Source organism: Castor canadensis, chromosome 2 (assembly GCF_047511655.1).
Source record: "Castor canadensis chromosome 2, mCasCan1.hap1v2, whole genome shotgun sequence".
Taxonomy (NCBI): domain Eukaryota; kingdom Metazoa; phylum Chordata; class Mammalia; order Rodentia; family Castoridae; genus Castor; species Castor canadensis.
Genome location: NC_133387.1, coordinates 166985706 through 167003754, shown reverse-complemented (window position 1 = coordinate 167003754; position 18049 = coordinate 166985706). Strand labels below are relative to the sequence as shown.

General features: G+C 49.7%; 1 protein-coding gene across 4 annotated transcripts in view; it reads left to right on the top strand.

Annotated features, from left to right (window-relative positions):
- Positions 1 to 15398, top strand: part of St14 (ST14 transmembrane serine protease matriptase) — a 36923-nt gene extending 21525 nt beyond the window's left edge. For 3 of the 4 annotated variants that reach the window (XM_074066330.1, XM_074066332.1, XM_074066331.1), the window contains exons 8-19: positions 1755 to 1894; positions 2185 to 2282; positions 4196 to 4350; positions 4448 to 4578; positions 6122 to 6226; positions 6579 to 6689; positions 6798 to 6911; positions 7165 to 7287; positions 8402 to 8588; positions 13423 to 13697; positions 14483 to 14619; positions 14705 to 15398. In XM_074066330.1, the coding sequence (XP_073922431.1) occupies positions 1755 to 1894; positions 2185 to 2282; positions 4196 to 4350; positions 4448 to 4578; positions 6122 to 6226; positions 6579 to 6689; positions 6798 to 6911; positions 7165 to 7287; positions 8402 to 8588; positions 13423 to 13697; positions 14483 to 14619; positions 14705 to 14866 (1738 nt within the window). In that variant the 3' untranslated portion in view covers positions 14867 to 15398. The remainder of the gene's footprint in view (positions 1 to 1754; positions 1895 to 2184; positions 2283 to 4195; positions 4351 to 4447; positions 4579 to 6121; positions 6227 to 6578; positions 6690 to 6797; positions 6912 to 7164; positions 7288 to 8401; positions 8589 to 13422; positions 13698 to 14482; positions 14620 to 14704) is intronic. The other variant, XM_020166960.2, reaches the window with a different exon arrangement.
- The last annotated feature ends 2651 nt before the right edge of the window (positions 15399 to 18049 follow it).

The following is an 18049-nucleotide window of genomic DNA, read 5'->3' as shown; positions in this document are numbered from 1 at the left end:
GTTCCCAGTAGGAGGGGACACGGCACCAGACAGCATGCAGGGCCACATGGGAAAGTACCAGAGTTGGTCGAGAGGCAGAGGAGGCGAGGAGAGACTGCAGGAAAGACTGTTTACTGTGGTTTACATAGGACGGAAGGCAGCGCAGGGTGAATAGTTTAGTTTGAATCATTTCAGCAGCTCGGGAGTGTAACTGGCTGGGGTGATGACGACAAGGAAGAGTGGCCCTGCATGAGAGCCTCACAGAGGAGGTGTGTGGGCCTTGGATTGGTTGGTTTGCAGTTGCAAGGTGTACCATTAACCAGCTGTTGGATGTGGCTGACAGGGAGGAGGTGGGGCGGGATGGGGGGGTGAGGGCGCAGTTGTTCCAGGGTCAGCAGGCTGCAGATGTCACAGCCTGAGGATTACACAAATAAAAAGGCATCATTCATACACCTGCTGAGGGGCTGGCTCCAAGATGAGACCCCAGCCAGTCCCCTGTCTGGACAGAGCACACTCTCACACTCGTCAGTGGAGCTGTGATGGGGGGTGGTCAGCCTCTCCCTGATGCAGTGGGGCTAGAGCCTTCTGTCACTCTCTGTGGAAATAGGCACATGTTTCTTGATTAATAATGGGCTAAACTTCAGGCCCAAACCAACCAAGACAGAACCATCTGCTGCCTCAGCCAGGACCTCTCTGAGCACCATTTCTTATCTCTAATTCACTAAGTACAGCAAAGACCTAAAGTCTCCAGTGACCTTACTACCCAGGAATAGCCACTATTAGGGCTTTTTTGTTTGTTTTGTTTTTGGAGGTACTGGGGTTTGAACTCAGAGCCTCATGCTTGCTAGGTAGGTGTTTTACCACTTGAGCCACACTCTCTGCCCCCACTGGTAGATGTTGTGCTGTGTATACATGTGTGTCTTTAGAAATAGGACTATACCATGCATTTGGTTTTGTTACCTGCTCTTTCCAATGCAGTCAGCTGGCTCTTAACTTCACTTTGAATGGTCGCCTCACTAGGCATTGCTTAGAAGCAGGTGGACAGTCATTAGCAGTGTGGGCTCTAAAGCCTGAGTGCCTGAGTTTGAATTCCAGCCACTTATTAACCATGGAATCTGAACCTCTTGTGCCTCAATTTCCTTATCCATGAAATGGGAATAATGGTATCTACTGTGTCAAGCTGTGATAAAGATTATTAATAATAATAATGATAGACAAAAACACCAAGGGGGTGGGCCAGTACTCAGGAGGCTGAAGCAGGAGGATCGTCAGTTCTAGGCCAGCAGGGGCCTAGACCCTATCTGAAAAAAAAGAGTAATTGGGAATCTACCTAGCATTTACTTTTTGAGAGAATGTCTCCTGTGTAGCCCAGGCTGGCCTTGAACTCCCGATCCTCCTGCTTCCTTCTCCCTGAGTGTGGGGATTACAGCTATGTGCCACTGTACCTGTGGCTCTGACATGTTCTTAATAAATATAGTTGTAATTACTACTAATATTATTACTTAACCCGTAATTCACTTAATGAATCTTCTGTAGGCATTTACTGTGTCTGAGGCTTTGCTATTTTAAACAAAGATGAACAGTGTCATCACTGAATCTTCACCAAGCATCTTGATTGGGTAGGGAAGGACTTGCCCCCGTGTCTTTTGAAGCCACCCTTTTGTGCCCAGGCCTAGAGTTAGGAATGCATCCTTGGGCTCCTTCTGCTTGTGGAGTTGGATGTGAGAAACCTGAGTTCTGTCTCCCTCCATAACTCTGTCCCTCTGTCCCCATAGGCTGTGTGGCACCTACCCTCCCTCCTACAATCTGACCTTCCTCTCATCTCAGAATGTCTTCCTTATCACGCTGATAACCAACACGGAGCGGCGACATCCCGGCTTTGAGGCTGTCTTCTTCCAGCTGCCCAAGATGACCAGTAAGAGCTGGCAGGGGTCAGACCTTGTGGGGGGACCTGAGTCCAAGAGGCCACAGGCCTGGCTCTGGTAGGTGACAGAGATTTGAAGGAGGAATCAAAGGGCATCTGGCTAACAGTCCAGGTCAGGGGTCAGGAGCTGCCCTTAAAGCAGTTGGCTTCCAAGCTCCTTGCAGGGGTGTCGGGTGCTCAGGCTGGCAGCTCGAGCTGTCCTCAGAATACAGAGCCCCTCCACTTGCCCTGTAGCTGAGCAGGGCCTTGATCCTCACACTGATTCCTGCCTCTCCTCTCAGGCTGTGGAGGCTCCTTGCGTGAAGCCCGAGGGACCTTTAACAGCCCCTACTATCCAGGCCACTACCCACCCAACATCGACTGCACCTGGAACATTGAGGTAGGAGCTGTGGGGCACGTGCGTGTGAATGAGAGAGAGAGACATGGATGCTGAGCAACCCGAAGAGTCATGTGTGTGAGACCAGCAGGGTTGGAGCCTTCCATCTCAGTGTCAGGCACAGCCTGACTCATGTCCTAACTCCTTGATTGGTGATTAACGGTGGAGCCTTGGGTCAGTTACTTAACTTCTCTGTTCCTTGGCCTGCTCTTGGGTAAAGGGAGAGTGGGGGCATCCTGTCTGAGAAGTACTCTTAGGTGACTTCAGAAAATATGTGTGAAACAGAAAGCATTTGTTAAATAGTGAGACAAGAATGTCATGCTTGTAGGTGCCCCTTGCACCATCCCAATCAGAGGCTTGTTCTTTTTAAAAAAGAAAATGTCAGTGAGAAGGCCAAGCACAGTGGCTCAAATATGTAATCTTAGCTACTTGGGAGGTGGAGATTGGGAGGGTTGAGGTTCTTGGCCAGCCCTGGGGAAAAAGATCCATGTCAACCAATGACTGGTCATGGTGGTAAGCCCCTGCCATCCCAGCTCCTCTAGAAGCAGAAATAAGAGGACTGTGGTTCAGGCTGATCAGGACATAAAGGGAGACCCTATATAACCAAAGCAAAAAGAGCTGGGGGTATGGCTTAAGTGGTAGAGTACATGTCTAACAAGGGGGAAGGCCCTGAGTTCAAACCCCAGTACTGCCATTAAAAAAAAAAATGTTGGTAAAATGTTCCTGCTGGAAAATTCCAGAAATAAATCATAAATTTTAAATTGGTCAATGTTCTGAGTAGCATGATGACGTCTCCTGCCAACCTGCTCCATCCACCAGGATACAAATCATCCCTTTGTCCAGGGTATCCATACTATATGTGCTATCTTCCTGTTAGTCACTTAGTAGCCTTCTTGGTTGTCACATTAACTGTTGTGGCATCACAGTACTTTTGTTCAAGTAACACTTATTTTACTGAATAATGGCCCCAAGTGCAAGAGCAGGGTGCTGGCTATTCGGATACATGGAAGAGAAGCTCTAAAGTGCTTCCTTTAGAGGAAAAAATGGAAGTTTTTAAGGAAAGAAAAAATTATATACTGAAATTGCCAGGACCAGTGGTAAGAATGAACCTTCTGCTTGTGAAATTGTGAAGAAGGAAAACAATTCATTTATATTATAATTTTCTATTTTATTGTTAATCTCTTACTGTGCTTAAATTATCAACTAAACTATATGTACATATAGACAATGCAGTCCAATTTAGCCATATAAAGAATGAAATCTTGTCATTTGTAGCAACATGGAGAGACTGGAGGTCATCATGTTCAGTGGAATGAATATAGCACAGAAAGACAAGTGTCACATGATGTCACTTATATGTGGAATCTAAAACAGTTGGTCTTAGAAGTAGAGTAGAACAGTGATTCCCAGAGGTGGGGAGACTGGGAGGAGGAAGAGAGAGAGAGGTTGGCCATGGGACACTAAGTCAGATAGGAGTATGGGGCTCTGGGATGCTCTTTCACAGCACGGTGACCGTGCATAACAGTGATGTACTGAACATTCCCGAAAGCCAGTAGAAAGAATTTTGAAGATTCTGACCACAAATGATAACTGTTCGAGGAGATAAATATTTAACCTGATTTAAACATTATGAAATTTATACAAGTATCAAACACACATGGTGTCCCAATGATATGAACAATTTTTATATGTTTATGTATCAGTTAAAAATAAATTAAAAAACTTAAATCTCATCTTTTTCAGAGCTATGTATGTATAGGAAAAAACAGTATATATAGGGTTTGGTACTATCTGAGTTATCAAGCATCCACTGGGGTCTTGAACATGTCACTACGGATAAAGGGCGACAACTGTAGTGTGTGTGCCTGCTCCATGTTGCCCCTCCCAGCCATGTTTGTGACATCCTTGGGTTTTAGGAAAGAGGGAAAGCCACCACAGCTCCCAAAACATCTCTCTGTCAGGTGCCCAACAACCTGAATGTGAAGGTACGCTTCAAAATCTTCTATCTTGTGGAGCCCAACACATCACCAGGCACCTGCTTCAAGGATTACGTGGAGATCAACGGGGAGAAGTGAGCCCTGAGGGTGGCTGGAGGTGGGGTGGGTCTGGTCTCCTGCCCCCCGGTGCCCTGGGGAGGTCCCTCCCTCACCCTTGTGCCTCTCCTCTAGGTACTGCGGAGAGAGGTCCCAGTTTGTTGTCACTAGCAACAGCAGTAAGATGACAGTTCGATTCCATTCAGATCACTCCTACACTGACACGGGGTTCCTGGCAGAATACCTCTCCTATGACTCCAAAAACCGTGAGTGGGCACTTTGAGAGGACGGCCTGGCCCTGGATGCGTTATCTGTCCTGTATCTTACCAGCTCTGTGCTTCCTGCCGCCAAGGAACTAGAAAATGAGCCAGGTGCCAGTGGCACCTAGTAACTTGGGAGGCTGAGATCAGGAGGATTGTGGTTCAATACCAGCTTGGGTAAACAGTTCATAGAACTCATCTACAATGATAACCAGTGCAAAATAACTGGAGGTGCAGCTCAAGTGGTAGAGCACCTGCTTTGCAAGCCTAAAGCCCTGAGTTCAAACCCCAGTCCCACCAAAAAACAAAAAACAGAAAAAACTCCCTAGAGAATGCAAGGTCCCTGTCATTCTCAAAGCTTTTTGAAGAAAAATCATTGTGTTAGCTGCATGTATTAAGAAGGCTGACAGCAAATGCTCCTACACACTGTGCCTTCCTGGTCCAATCCCAGTGTGGGGCACCTGGAGCTTGAGGGCTCTCCTCCCCAGAGTTCCAGGGACATCTATCCCTTTGGTTCAGCATCACTGTGACTTTGATATCTATGTTTATCACTGACTTTGAGATCTGTGAAAGGGATGTTAGCACTTTCAGGAATAATAGCCTCATTTTGAAGCATATTAGAATAGCAATTTGTTGACATACACGGTACAGGTTGTCTCCATTGTCTGAAATGCTTGGGAATGAAGTATGTCAGATTTCAGATTTTTCTGAATTTTGGAATATTTGTATATACACAATGAGATATCTTTAGGAGGAAACCCAGGTCTGAACATATAATTCATTAATGTTCTATGTATACCTTACCCATAGCTGGGAGGTAAGTTTTAGTGTACCTGCATTTGACTGTACCCGTCACATGTGGTGTCATGTCAACACGTGAAAAGTGTCTGATTGTGGAGCATTTCTGACTTTGGAGTTTTGGATTAGATACTCAATCTGTAATTTTAAAATTTTGACCCTTCATCATAGAATAACTCTTTAGAAGACATTTTTAAACTCTACTTAGGATGCATATTTAAGTTAAAATTCAAGTGCATGACTTACCAAAAGTCTGATTGCATGAGTGAATATCTTTGATCTAAAAACATACTTGTGACCAAAGTGTACGTGTGCAGGGACAGTGACAAGGGCCTCCTCACTTCTCACAACTTGTCTTCCGCCTGATGATGGTGGGTGTCATACACCTCCCAGTTTCTGAAACACTGGACTTGAATTGGTTATTATAATTGGTTATTATCCCGTCACAGGCCTTGGCCTGGCACACAGGCACCGAATTCAGGGCAGTAGAAGGACTGGGAATGCAGCTAGCCCTTCTGTGTCTGGAGCTCCTGGGCTGTCATCAGCAGTGTCAGGCTGGCTCTGGCCAGCCCTCTAGCACTGGCTGCTGGGGTAGCCCCCTTGTGCCAGGGTTTGGTAGGCCTAGGTGTCTGCTTAGCGCCCCCTCTGTTTTCTGTGGTTGGGGTCCTCAGTGTGGCTGTGAGGGAGGGAGGAGGATGGGCTGGAGGGAGGATGGGAGTCATGGGCTTCAGACCTGCCCTGCACCCTGCAGCGTGTCCTAGGATGTTCATGTGTAACACGGGGCGCTGTATACGCAAGGAACTGCGCTGTGACGGCTGGGTTGACTGCGCAGACTACAGTGATGAGCTTGGCTGCCGTGAGTCCCCAGCGTGACCCCGCTGCCCCTCCTGCCCTCGTTGCTCCCCATGGCCCCACCCCTCCTGCCCTCGCTGTGCCCCAGGGCCGTGTCAGTTGACTCCTAAGGTGGCAGAAATTCATGAGTTGGTGGGCATTTGTCCTCACTCCTCCCCCTCCTCCCCACCCTGGGCAGAGACATCCAGTCCCTTCCCCTCTCTCTGCCATTGGGAATTTAGCTCTGGGTGGCTCTCCAGATGGGAAAGTGTTCCTGGTGGCTCTGACTGCTCAGGCTGCCAGGGAAGCAGGAAGTAGTGAGTTTGGCACCGAGAGTCTGGATCCCCAGCAGCTGCTGCTGCTCTCCCCTGCTCCAGGATGCAACACCACCTACCAGTTCATGTGCAAGAACCAGATGTGCAAGCCCCTCTACTGGGTGTGTGACAGCGTGAACGACTGTGGGGACAACAGTGACGAGTTGAAGTGCAGTGAGTGCCGGGCGGGGGTAGCAGCTGGGGAGGTGGTGGTGGTGGCTGCCTGTTCTCCCCCTTCCCCTTCTCGTGTGTCCCACATTGCTAAAGACTTGCCCTCCCCAGCTTGTCCAACTGGGAACTTCAGATGTCCCAGTGGGAAATGCATCCTGGAGAGCCAGCAGTGTGACGGGGTGGACAACTGTGGGGACGGATCCGATGAGGCCTCGTGTGGCAGTGGTGAGGCCTGGACCTGTCTGTCTAACTGTGGGGGTGGGGGGACTTTCCTGGAGTTGCACTCCAAGGAGGCAGCCAGCAGCCCAGTGTTTATAATCACACGCTTCCTATAAAGTGTGATGAAAGCAGGATGGGGCAGAAAGGACAGTGGGTGTGGGTGTGATGGGTGGGGCAGGCCCGGGTGTGCTGACTCTGGCTTCTGGCCAGGCACCACCAAGGCCTTGATTCCCTTCCCTGTGTCTTCTTCCTTGACCAGTGAGAGTTGTCACTTGCACCAAAAACACCTATCGCTGCCAAAATGGGCTCTGCTTGAGCAAAAGCAACCCTGAGTGTGATGGGCAGAAGGACTGTAGTGATGGCTCAGATGAAAAGGACTGTGGTAAGCAAGGTGGCCTTTTATGGTTGGGCAGGTTGTGCACTGTACAAAGGTACCTGAGGGTGTATCCAGAGGTGGCAATCTTGCTAGCACTTTATTCACCTAGCTCTGGGCCCAAAGAGGGCACATCTGCCTGGGGATGACTTGCCAGCTGGCCCAGAGACATTGTTCCATGGGTAGCCCTGGTCCTGGAGAGGAGCCCAGCAAAGTGCAGGTCATCCACATCAGAGCCTCTGTGGCTCAGCTAGGGCGCTGGCCAAGGTGCTGGCCTGGGGCAGAGGGGGCCCAGCTTTCTCCCTATCTATCTGCACTTTAACTTGCAGCTGCCATGTGTTCCAAAGGCATAGGCCACAGGTTCAGTCGGGGTATGCATGTGCAGCCTTCTGTGCCTTCATTGTCCCCCATCCGTTCGTCCCGATGACAGTGGTGCCCCTCGGTGTTGAACTAGGAAATTTAGTCAAATGACACCCACATCAAATCTGAGCAAAACAACATGTGTCTAGAGCCCCTCACTGCATCAGTACAGCATGGGGGTGAGGGTGTGGGGGGGGTTTGAATTTGAGGGCAGGGAAGAAGGTGGGGTGGGGGAAATCAGAGGGTCTGTGAAGCTTGAAGATGCTTCCAAGGCTGGGCAGTGGCCATGCCTGTTATACTAGCTACTTGGGAGGTAGAGATTGGGAGGATTGCAATTTGAGGACAGCCTGGGCCAAAAAAAAATCAACAAAATTTCCTTTCAATTAATAAACTGAGTATGGTGATGCATATCTGTAATCCCAGCTACATAGGAGGCATAAATAGGAGGATCTCCATCCAGGCCAGCCCTGGGCAAAAATGTGAGACCCTATCCAAAAATTAAAGCATAAAGGGCTTGGGGTATGACTCAATTGGTAGACCACTTACCTAGCAAGTGTGAGGCCCTGAGTTCAAACACCAGTACCAAACCCCAATACTGTGGAGAGGACTGGGAGGGTTCTATGTGCCACCTGGTCCAGCACTGATGTGTATGTTATATGGTTGATTCCCTTAGAATGGGTTCTCACTGTGCCTGGAGTCTATCCCTAGGTGCTGGGTGGCCTCACCTTGACTTGTGGTCTTTTGGCTCTCTGCTACCTTCCAGACTGTGGGCTGCGGTCATTCACCAAGCAGGCTCGGGTCGTTGGTGGCACTGATGCTGACAAGGGCGAGTGGCCGTGGCAGGTGAGCCTCCACGCCTTGGGCCAGGGTCACCTGTGTGGCGCTTCCCTCATCTCTTCCACCTGGCTGATCTCCGCAGCTCACTGCTTTATGGACGAGAGAAATTTCAAGTAGGTCTCTGTGCAGGCCCTGTGTTTCTGATGGCACCAGGGTAGGGTTGTAGAGGGTGGACGGGAGGGATCCTGAGAGGGGCTTAATAACAAATGTTAATAACAATGTCACTTTTCTTATGTGCATGCACTCTGTCAAGCACTGTATGTGTGTCACCCCTAACAAGTTAGACAGGTCTGTTTCTAACTTCATATTATAGAAACTGATACTCAGAGAGGTGAGAACATTTGCTTGAGTTGCACAGTTAAGGATCAGAACCAGACTTGAGCCCAGGCGTGTTGATTCCAAGGCCTGTTTAGTGAGTCTGCCTATCTTGGCTCCTTGAGATTGGTTAAAACTGAGCTGTGGCTTTGTGTTCCAGCTCTGGCTGACAGGTGACCTTAACCTTGGGTTTTCATTGATACTGTTAGGTCTCATCCCTAGAGATGTGAGAACCAAAATGAAAATGTACTTGGGACACTAAATGCTGTTGCCTAGCACACAGTAGGTGCAAGACTGGAAGGAAGGGTCATATTGGTGTCCCAGGACTCAGTGAGGGAGTCCTCCTGGAGTCTGGGAGGTCACAGAATTAGCAGGAACCAGGGGGCTGGCATGGGGCTACAGCTTTTTGTGTCTTGGCTCCTGGCTCTCTGGCCACTGGCCACAGGAAGGAGTCTAAGGACTGGTTGCTCTAAGAAGCAGGCAAGGCATGGGGGCCTTCTAGGAGATTCTCACTGCCAGGAGTGTGGGGCCTTACCCTCCGGAGGCAGCTCAGGAGCAGGCCACTCAGGCTGCCTCAGACACCCTTCTGCAGAGAGGAGAGCAGCAAGAGGCAGGCGAAGGCACAGGCGTTGAGCAGGTACCCAGGTGTGTGTAGCATGGTGTGGGTGGGGGAGACAGCAAACAGCTGGAGGGAGGGGAGCTAGCTCACTGCTTGTGGCTTCCCTGGGTTGTTGACCTGCAGCCTTGTCCAGCCTTGTCATTTTGTCACATTCAACTCTGCCCTAGGCAGGAAGGATTTTCTTTCTTTCTGGGATGATGGGAGCTTACTTAAGAATTTTTTAACATACACTTTTTTATTTCAGAACTTGAAAAAAATCGCAAAGGCGGTTTGGAATTGCAGAGGTGGTTCAGAATTCTGTGTACCTTTCATACAGGATCTCTTGACGTGAACATATGTTCGTCAACATTAAGAAACTATTAGTGTATTCTATTCTATTAACAAAACCTGAGAAGCTGGTGGGGGGCTTATGTGGTAGAGTGCCTGCCTAGCGAGCATAAAGCCTTGAGTTCAAACCCGGTGGGGAGGGGGGCAGAAGGGGCACCTTCAGACTTCACTGAGATTCACCAAGTTTTATGCTGAAGTCCCTCTGTTCCAGGAACCAGGCCAGGTTAGCACATCGTGTTTCCTTGTCCTGTGCCTAGGGTTCTCTGGCTGGTGGCATTCTTTTCCTTGGTCATGGGTGCTGTCGAATGTCCTCCCATGGGGGGTCTGTCTGATGTTTTTCTCGTGATTGGCCTGGGGTTAGGGAATGTCCGGAGATATCTTGCAGGTAAATGACATCACACGACGTGCCACTGCTGTCGTTGCTCATCACCCTTTGGCTGTTGGCTTTGTCCACTAAGACATAACCGCTCTCCCTTTCTATATTCCGCTCTCTGGGCGAGAGTCAGTTTAGAATTTTTCTGTAAGGAAGGTCGTCCCTTCTCTTCCATTTATGTGATCAGTTATTTGTGTGCAGATGGACTTGTATATTTATTTCATACTTTGGGCTGTAATCCAACATCATGACATTTACTTTGCTGTTCAAATTGCTCCAGAATTGATCACAGGTGTTCTTGAGGTTGGTTTCTGTGTCCTGTTGACATGTCCCCATCCTTTCAAGTTTTTTGAGTCACTTCCTCGATTTCTGGCACCATGGGGCACTCTAGGGGTCAGCATGTGTTTTCTCTACCCTCGCCCTAGAATCAGCCATGCATCCAAGCATTGTATTTATCAGGGGGTGGTATTTAGAAGCCAAGACTGGGGAGCTCAGTGTGCTCAATGTTACTGCAGTATCCCTGTTTCTAGGTCACTCAGCAGGTCTAGTCAGGAAATACACGTGTGCTAAGAATTCATGCTGGTTGCTGGTAGAATGTTTCAAGTGGTAGAGCAAGTGTGAGGCCCTGAGTTCAAATCCCAGTACCACAAAAAAAAAAAAATTTACCCCAGACCTTTGTTCAATGCTTTCTCATGTCTTTGCTTCATTGGTTCTTCTTCCATTTCTTTTCTGTTGATCATCAGTTTTACTTCTGCCAACTATCAGTGCAGTTAGGGCTGGGGACACAGCTGAGTGGTGGAGTACATAGTGCTGAGGTTCTGTGCCCAGCACCACACACAACACAACCATAAAGTCAACACCTTTAATACCCATCGCTGTCATCACCACCCAGGAGACAAGTGTGAACAGGACTTGCAGGGTAAGGGACAAAGTGTTACACACACAGGCACAAGTGCGCACACAGTTAAGAGTTCTGCTGGAACCAAGTGCAGGTTACCTTGAGCCCAGCTTGTGGAGTTTAGTGTTCTGCCTGCATGGCCAGGGAGGGTGATTGCTGGGGACACCTTAACAGCAGGGCATTCTAGCCGAGTGTGGAAATGTGAGGGGGTCTATCAGCTGGACCAGTTGGTTCTGACCTTCCAGACAAAGGAGAGTTGTGTATAAAGGCAGGGGTGAAGCGTGAGGGACCTGGAGTGAAGTTACTTCCAACACTTGCAGAGCTGTCAGGCACTCACAGGGCGCTATGGAGAGCTGCCACAGTGTTGTGGTGAAGAGCACAGGCTGCCTACATTCTAATTGTGGCCTATGATTTATTAGCTGGGTGACCTTAGGCAGATTGCATAATCTCTCTGTATCTGAGACCTTATCTTAGAATGGGCAGCCCCGCCTTGTAGGGGTGGTGGATAAAATGATTTCCTGTTTCAGCCCTGAGCAGAGTGCTTGGTTCCGTGTAGACTCTAGCTGAGCTAGTGATTCTTAACTACTGCCCAAGACCAGGTGGACACTGGGAAATTTCAATGGCTCTCCTCTGCGTAGATGTGGTACCTTAAGCAACTGGGTGGGGAGTGTGTCAGTCAACTTTCCGTGACTATGACAAATACCTGAGATAATCAACTCAGAAAGAGGTAAGCGTTATTATTTTTAGCTCGCAGTTTTAGAGGTTCCAGTCTATGATTAGGTGGAATGGGCCTCCGGTACAGGTGTCAGATAGCAATGGTGGGGAGCACGGGTAGAGCAAAACTGTTCCTCAAACAGCCCCAGTATTTATTTTGAAAAATGTTGTAAGCACAGAGGCTGGGAGCAGTGGCTCAATTCTGTAATCCCAGCTGAATGGAAGGTAGAGATTGGGAGAAGTGTGGTTAGAGTCAGCTGAGCAAAAAGTTCACGAGACGCCATCTCAACCAGTGTCTGGGGTGTGTTGGCATAAGCCTGTCATCCCCAGCTACTTGGGAAGCACAAAGAGTAGGACTGTGGTCCAGGCCAACCTGGGCATGAAGCAAGATCCTGTCTCCAAAATAACCAACATGAAAAGGGCTCGCGCTGTGGCTCACATGGTAGAGTGTGAGGCCCTGAGTTCAACCCCTAGTACCACCAAAAGTAAATAAGTAAATAAGTAAATAAATAAATGTTGCAAGCACAGAGTATGGTGAAACAAAAAACTATTAAAGGCTGCGCCTGGTGGTTCATGCCTGTAATCTCAGCTTCTTGGTAAGTACAGATAGTAGGATCTCTGCTAGAGGCTGGCCAGACAATAGCACAAGATCTTATCTGAAAAACTGAAAAAAGTCAAGGACTGCGGGTGTGACTTAAGTGGTAGAGTGCTTGCCTAGCAAGCATAAGACCCTGAGTTCAGTTCCCAGCACTGCCAAAAAACCCAACCAACCAAACAAAAACCAACACAAAAGCACAGTACAGTGAACACCTCGTACCTTTGTCCAGTGTAGATACATTGGTCCCTGTTTGCTCTGGTTTTCTCTTTGCTCATGCACCTAGATTTTTGGGAACCATTTCTGAGTTAGGTGCAGCTTCGGTGGCCCTTTGTTAAGGACATCAGCCTGTAGCCTTCCAGTCTTCTTGCCCCAGGGCTGAAATGAGCCATTTCTCTAAGGAGTCCTGGTTCCTTTTAATGGGGCCGGGTATTTGGAAACCAAGTCCTGGGTGCTGTTGAGAATGTCATTGCTTTCAGGACAGTTTTTTTTTTTTTTTTTGCTGTAGTGGGATTTGAACTCGGGGCCCATGCTTGCTAGGCAGGTGCTCTACCATGGGAAGCACTCCACTATCCCTCGGGCCAATTTTTTAAAACTGTGTGCCTTGAGGCAGGAGGATCTTGAGTTCAAGGCCAGCCTGGGCTATGTAGTGAGACCCTGTTTCAAAACAAAGTTTGAGCTTCCAGTGCCATCTCGGATCACAGTGCATGTCTACAGTTCCTTTTTCCCACGCTGGAGGTTGTCTCTGAGCTGCGTGCGTGCATTGACTTCTCAGCTTTGTCCTCAGTATATAAGATGCAGTTTCAGAACTGCTGCGCCTGCTCCTCTGCCAGCAACCAGCAGCTCAATAGATTTTCCAATTCATTTTGGCCTTAAAGTATGTGCCACCGTGTTCAAAAATTGTTCCGATGAATTTTTGTGTTATTTCTTCTGTGAAAGATCAGATTCATACAATACACATTTTTTGGTAATCAGCTGCTGGTGGCTTTAACCATGGTGAGTAGCCTTTTGAGTCCTCATAGGATCTCAGAGCAGTACCCATGTCCACATGTCCACATGTGTCCTCCCAGTCTCATGACAGCTGTCCTTCTGCTGGCCCCTCCTAGGTACTCTGACTACAAGATGTGGACAGCCTTCCTGGGCCTGCTGGACCAGAGCAATCGCAGTGCCTCCGGGGTGCAGGAGCACCGGCTCAAACGCATTATCACACACCCTTCCTTCAACGACTTCACCTTCGACTACGACATTGCGCTGTTGGAGCTGGAGAAACCGGCGGAGTACAGCACCGTGGTGCGGCCCATCTGCCTGCCTGACACCTCCCATGTCTTCCCTGCTGGCAAGGCCATCTGGGTCACAGGCTGGGGGCATACCACGGAGGGAGGTGAGCTGCAGGCTGAGCCCAGGGATCTCAGAGATCTCAGAGAGCCTGGGGCCTTCCTCTAGGACCACAGTGTCTGCATTTGTAGCCTCTTGGTGTCCAGCCCCGTCTGCACAGAGCACGTGCAGGTTTCTGGGCTCCCCCTGCCTGACAGGATGAGGCTGTCCAGGGTGGAATGGAGGCTTCTAGTAAAAGGAGTGTGGGATTTGTAGGCTGGGCTCTGAATTGAAGGCTTCGCTTTACCACTTAACTATCTGAGCAACCTAGGTGAGTTGCTTAGTCTCTGACCCTGGTTCATCTGCCAGATGAAGAAGTGGTGCTTAATGAATGAGAGGACTGGGTGTCAATACAGTTTGTGACTTGGAAAGGCCATTGAGTTGTGCTTGTGACACTTCCCATTGTGGGAATGAGCTACCTTGTCCCTTCTGTGGGAGGCAGGCTGTTAGTTGGCAAAGGTTAGGTTGAAAAAAAATCCATTAAGATATTAACAGCACATAGAAAGGGAGAAGTCAAAACCTGACTTACAGTTCCACTGTCCTGATGAAACCATGTGGCATTTGGTGGCGCTTTCCAAACGCCCTTTACTGTGGGACCTCTTACCACCAGACAGGTTTAGCATGCGGTCCCCTTAAGCTATGGCTGCATAATATCCCGTCAAGTGGGCTAGCTGTTCCCAAGTCTCGTTGGTAAACTGACTCCTGGAAGAGCATCGATGGACTTTTCCCCACACAGCATGGCTCCCTTAGGAGCTGCTTCCTCCTCTCAGCCCTGTTCTGCCCTCTCCCCAGGCACAGGAGCGCTGATCCTGCAGAAAGGTGAGGTCCGTGTCATTAACCAGACCACCTGCGAGGAGCTGATGCCACAGCAGATCACCCCACGCATGATGTGTGTGGGCTTCCTCGCTGGGGGTGTGGATGCCTGCCAGGTGTGTGAGAGGCCAGAGGAGTGGGGGGGGGGCGGGGGCGGCGCCCTGGGGGGCTGGGGACTCATGCAAGGCTTATTCCACTCAGGGCGACTCCGGGGGCCCGTTGTCCAGCGTGGAGGCAGATGGTCGAATCTTCCAGGCAGGTGTGGTGAGCTGGGGTGATGGCTGCGCCCAAAGGAACAAGCCTGGCGTGTACACGAGGCTTCCTGTATTTCGGGACTGGATCAAAGAACAGACTGGGGTGTAGGGACGAGGGCCACCTTCAGTCACCCCAACATGAACGCTTGTGGGGCCGCCCCGATGTGCACACCTGAAGACTGAGGACAGGACCGCTGACTACATTCCTGCCTCGGCGTCTCCTCTTCTTAGAACCCCGATGTGAACTGCGTCCCCAGGACTCTGACTGTGCCTGGAGAGCCTGTGGCCTCCCTCTACCTCCGAGGCAGGAAGGGAGGAACCCGTGCCAGGGGCCCAGGTGGGGCAGTGATTTGAGGACAGCGCCCTGCTCCAGCCCCAAGCTGGGTGGAGATTTTTTCCTGGACACTGGTTTCCTCTGTCGCTAAGATATAGCAGTCCTGCAGCTTCTGAGACCTCTCCGGTGGAGGTGGAGGGGCTGTGGGGTGTGGGGTCCCAGGGTCATCTCTTCAGGAAATCCAAGCCCAAGGACCCTGGGAAAGACAAGACTAAGACTGGAATTGTACCATCGCCCAGGGCGGGCTCCATGTTTTGTGTGTTTGAGTAAAACACTTTCTTTTTAGATAAATTTTTTTCTTACTGGAGTTGATGGGCTCTCCTTCCTCCTCCTCCCTCCCATCTCAGCTCCATTTACAAGAAACTGGTCTTCAATTCCCCTTGGCATAGACCCTGGTATCGGGTTGAGAGGGGGCCACAGTGCCCTTTCGCCTTCCCCAGGCCACCCAGGGGCTATGTTCTGCCCTCACCTGTAGCTCCTGGTAGTGCCCTGATAAGAGGGCCAGGGAAGAGGAGAGGTGCTAAGCAGTGTTATGAAGACAGGTGACTTTTCCTCATCACTTGTCCCCAACTCAGGTCTCATTCCTAAACAGTGCTGATTCTTATTTGTTGAATGAATAAGTTATAGAAACAAAAGGAAGGAGTTACGGTCTGGTGCAATCTGGGAAGACTTCTTGGGAGAGAGGATGTTTGTTCTGCCTTCCTCATTTTAGCCTAAGTTTGTTCCAGTTGAGGGAGGGAGAAGTTGTTTCTGGAATGAAGATGCATGTGGGCCTGGTGTTGTACTTGCCTAGGAGGATCAAGGTAAGAGGCTGGTCCCAGGCAAAAAGTGTGAGACCCTTTCTAAAACAATGACAAACAAAAAAGGGTTGGTAAAGTGACTCAAGTGGTAGAGTGTTTGCCTAGCAAGCTCAAGGCCCTGAATTCAAGCCCCAGTGCCACCAAAAAAAAAAAAAAAGTCATGTCAAGATTCCTGTGCAAAATTAATCCAGGCTGTAAATGTTACTCCTTTCCTTCTGGTGGGGGGAGAAGAGCTGCTGAGCCAGGCTTCCTGGCATAAAGTAAGCAGGACTCATGGAACACATGTGTCCTACATGTGCCTGAATCTCAGCAGCCAGGCCAGCTACTAGACATGGTTGCCCACACAGTAGAGTCTGGAGAGGTATGCCCAACCTGTGCCACCATGCAGTACCTTGCTGTCTGCCATGGCTGCCACCATCTTGAGAACTCACTGCCCCAGGGTCACCAGAAGACTTTACAGGAAAAGTCCTTTGTTCCCCAGGTGACAGTCTCTCCAGCAACTCTGTTCAGGGTCAATGTCATATCATACTCACTGTTTTCCACCTGGGGAGTGGGTTAAAAATGGAGACAGTTATTCTTCAGATCACTCCACCACCCTCAGGACCCTCTGCAGAGGTCTGGGGTCGTCTGTGACAGTGGCTCTCACTGTGTGGTCCTTGGGAGCTTCAGGATCCCTGGGGAACCCACAGCTTCTCCCAAACCTCCTGAGACAGGAATTCTGAGGGTGGGGGCAGCAGTCTGCTCTGAGAGGCCTTCTGGGGCCTACTGCATGCTGGAGTTTGGGAAGGTTTTTTAACAGCTCTGAGTATGGCCACTTACTAAGGACATCAGTGAGGGCCCCACAGGCCCCTGACTCTCAGGCTGTCCTTGATCCCATGTCCCCTGGCCTGGACTGACAGCCACGTTTGATCCCTGGGAAATCACAGTGAAAGATGAAGTTGCCTCGTCCACATTTCTGAGATGAGAACAAGCTAAGCACTCACATTTGCTCAGGAGCTCACACTTCTCCCTGAGGTTCATTGCTAAATAGCGCTCATGAAGATAAGTCACAGGGTATGGTCACATAGCCAGAGGCCACAAGGGTTGTGCCACCAGGCTGCACACAGCTGCAACAGTATTGTCCTGATGTCCTTCACTAGGGAAGGCTGGGGAGGGACTCGTGGACAAAACTGCTTTGCACGTTTGTGTTTTCAAGAACTCTTAGCTCCAAGCATATGACAGAAAACTCAATTTAATTAGTGCAGGCTACTGTGGTGGTAGTCAAGTCCACTGAGCAGGGCGTGGAATGGATAATACATCCTCAGACCATTACTGTGAGTGAAGGTGGTAACAGCTGGGGGCCCATCACCTTACGCCATGTAGCCAAGGAGGGCTTTTTCCCGTGTGGTTGTGCAGCACAAGTTCCCAAGCCCAAAAGGACCCGTGCTTGGGTCCATGTTCTGCTGTTGCCTTTCATAATCTTTAAAAGAGGGACCCTGCTTTTGTTTTTTTTGCAATGGGTCCCATGAATTGCATAGCTGGCCCTGCAACCTATGCCTGTGGCCATTCTCTGGGCAGCCTAAGGCAGAGCTGTAGGATGAGAACTGGATGGAGGACAGAGGTCGAGCAGGCTGTAAAAGGTGGTGATTGTGGGTGAGGCGTGGAGTCCCATGAAGAGGGGTGGGGGAGAAACAGGCTTTGTGCAGTCTCCTCTTTGCTGCCCCATTGCATGGGGGAGGGTCACCTTAGTGAAATGTCACTCAGGCGAAGCTGGAAGTGAGTGAGGAGGAGGTGGAGGGAGGATAAGGCTGAGGGCTTCTCAGTGCACAGGCAACCTGTGCTCAGCAACCCGGGGAGAGGGCAGTGCTGTGGCTGTTTCCCGTCCCCCTTCCCCACCCCACCACATACACAGTTCAGTGCATGCTGTAGGGTCTTTTCCCCTTGGTCGATTAGATTTTTATGTTGCTGGGAATCTTGAAACCATCCATTTTCTGGTCTTCCCAGACTGCTTGTATCTCCATTAGCCAGAAACAAAAATCACTGAAAAGAAATTTTTTAAAATGTCTTTTATGAAAATCATTGAAAATTTAATGAATGAATTCAGGATCCTGGGTTGTTCTACCGGACATGGGTTTTACAGGATTCACAGCGCAATTTGGATTAGTGAGTGTAGACCTTA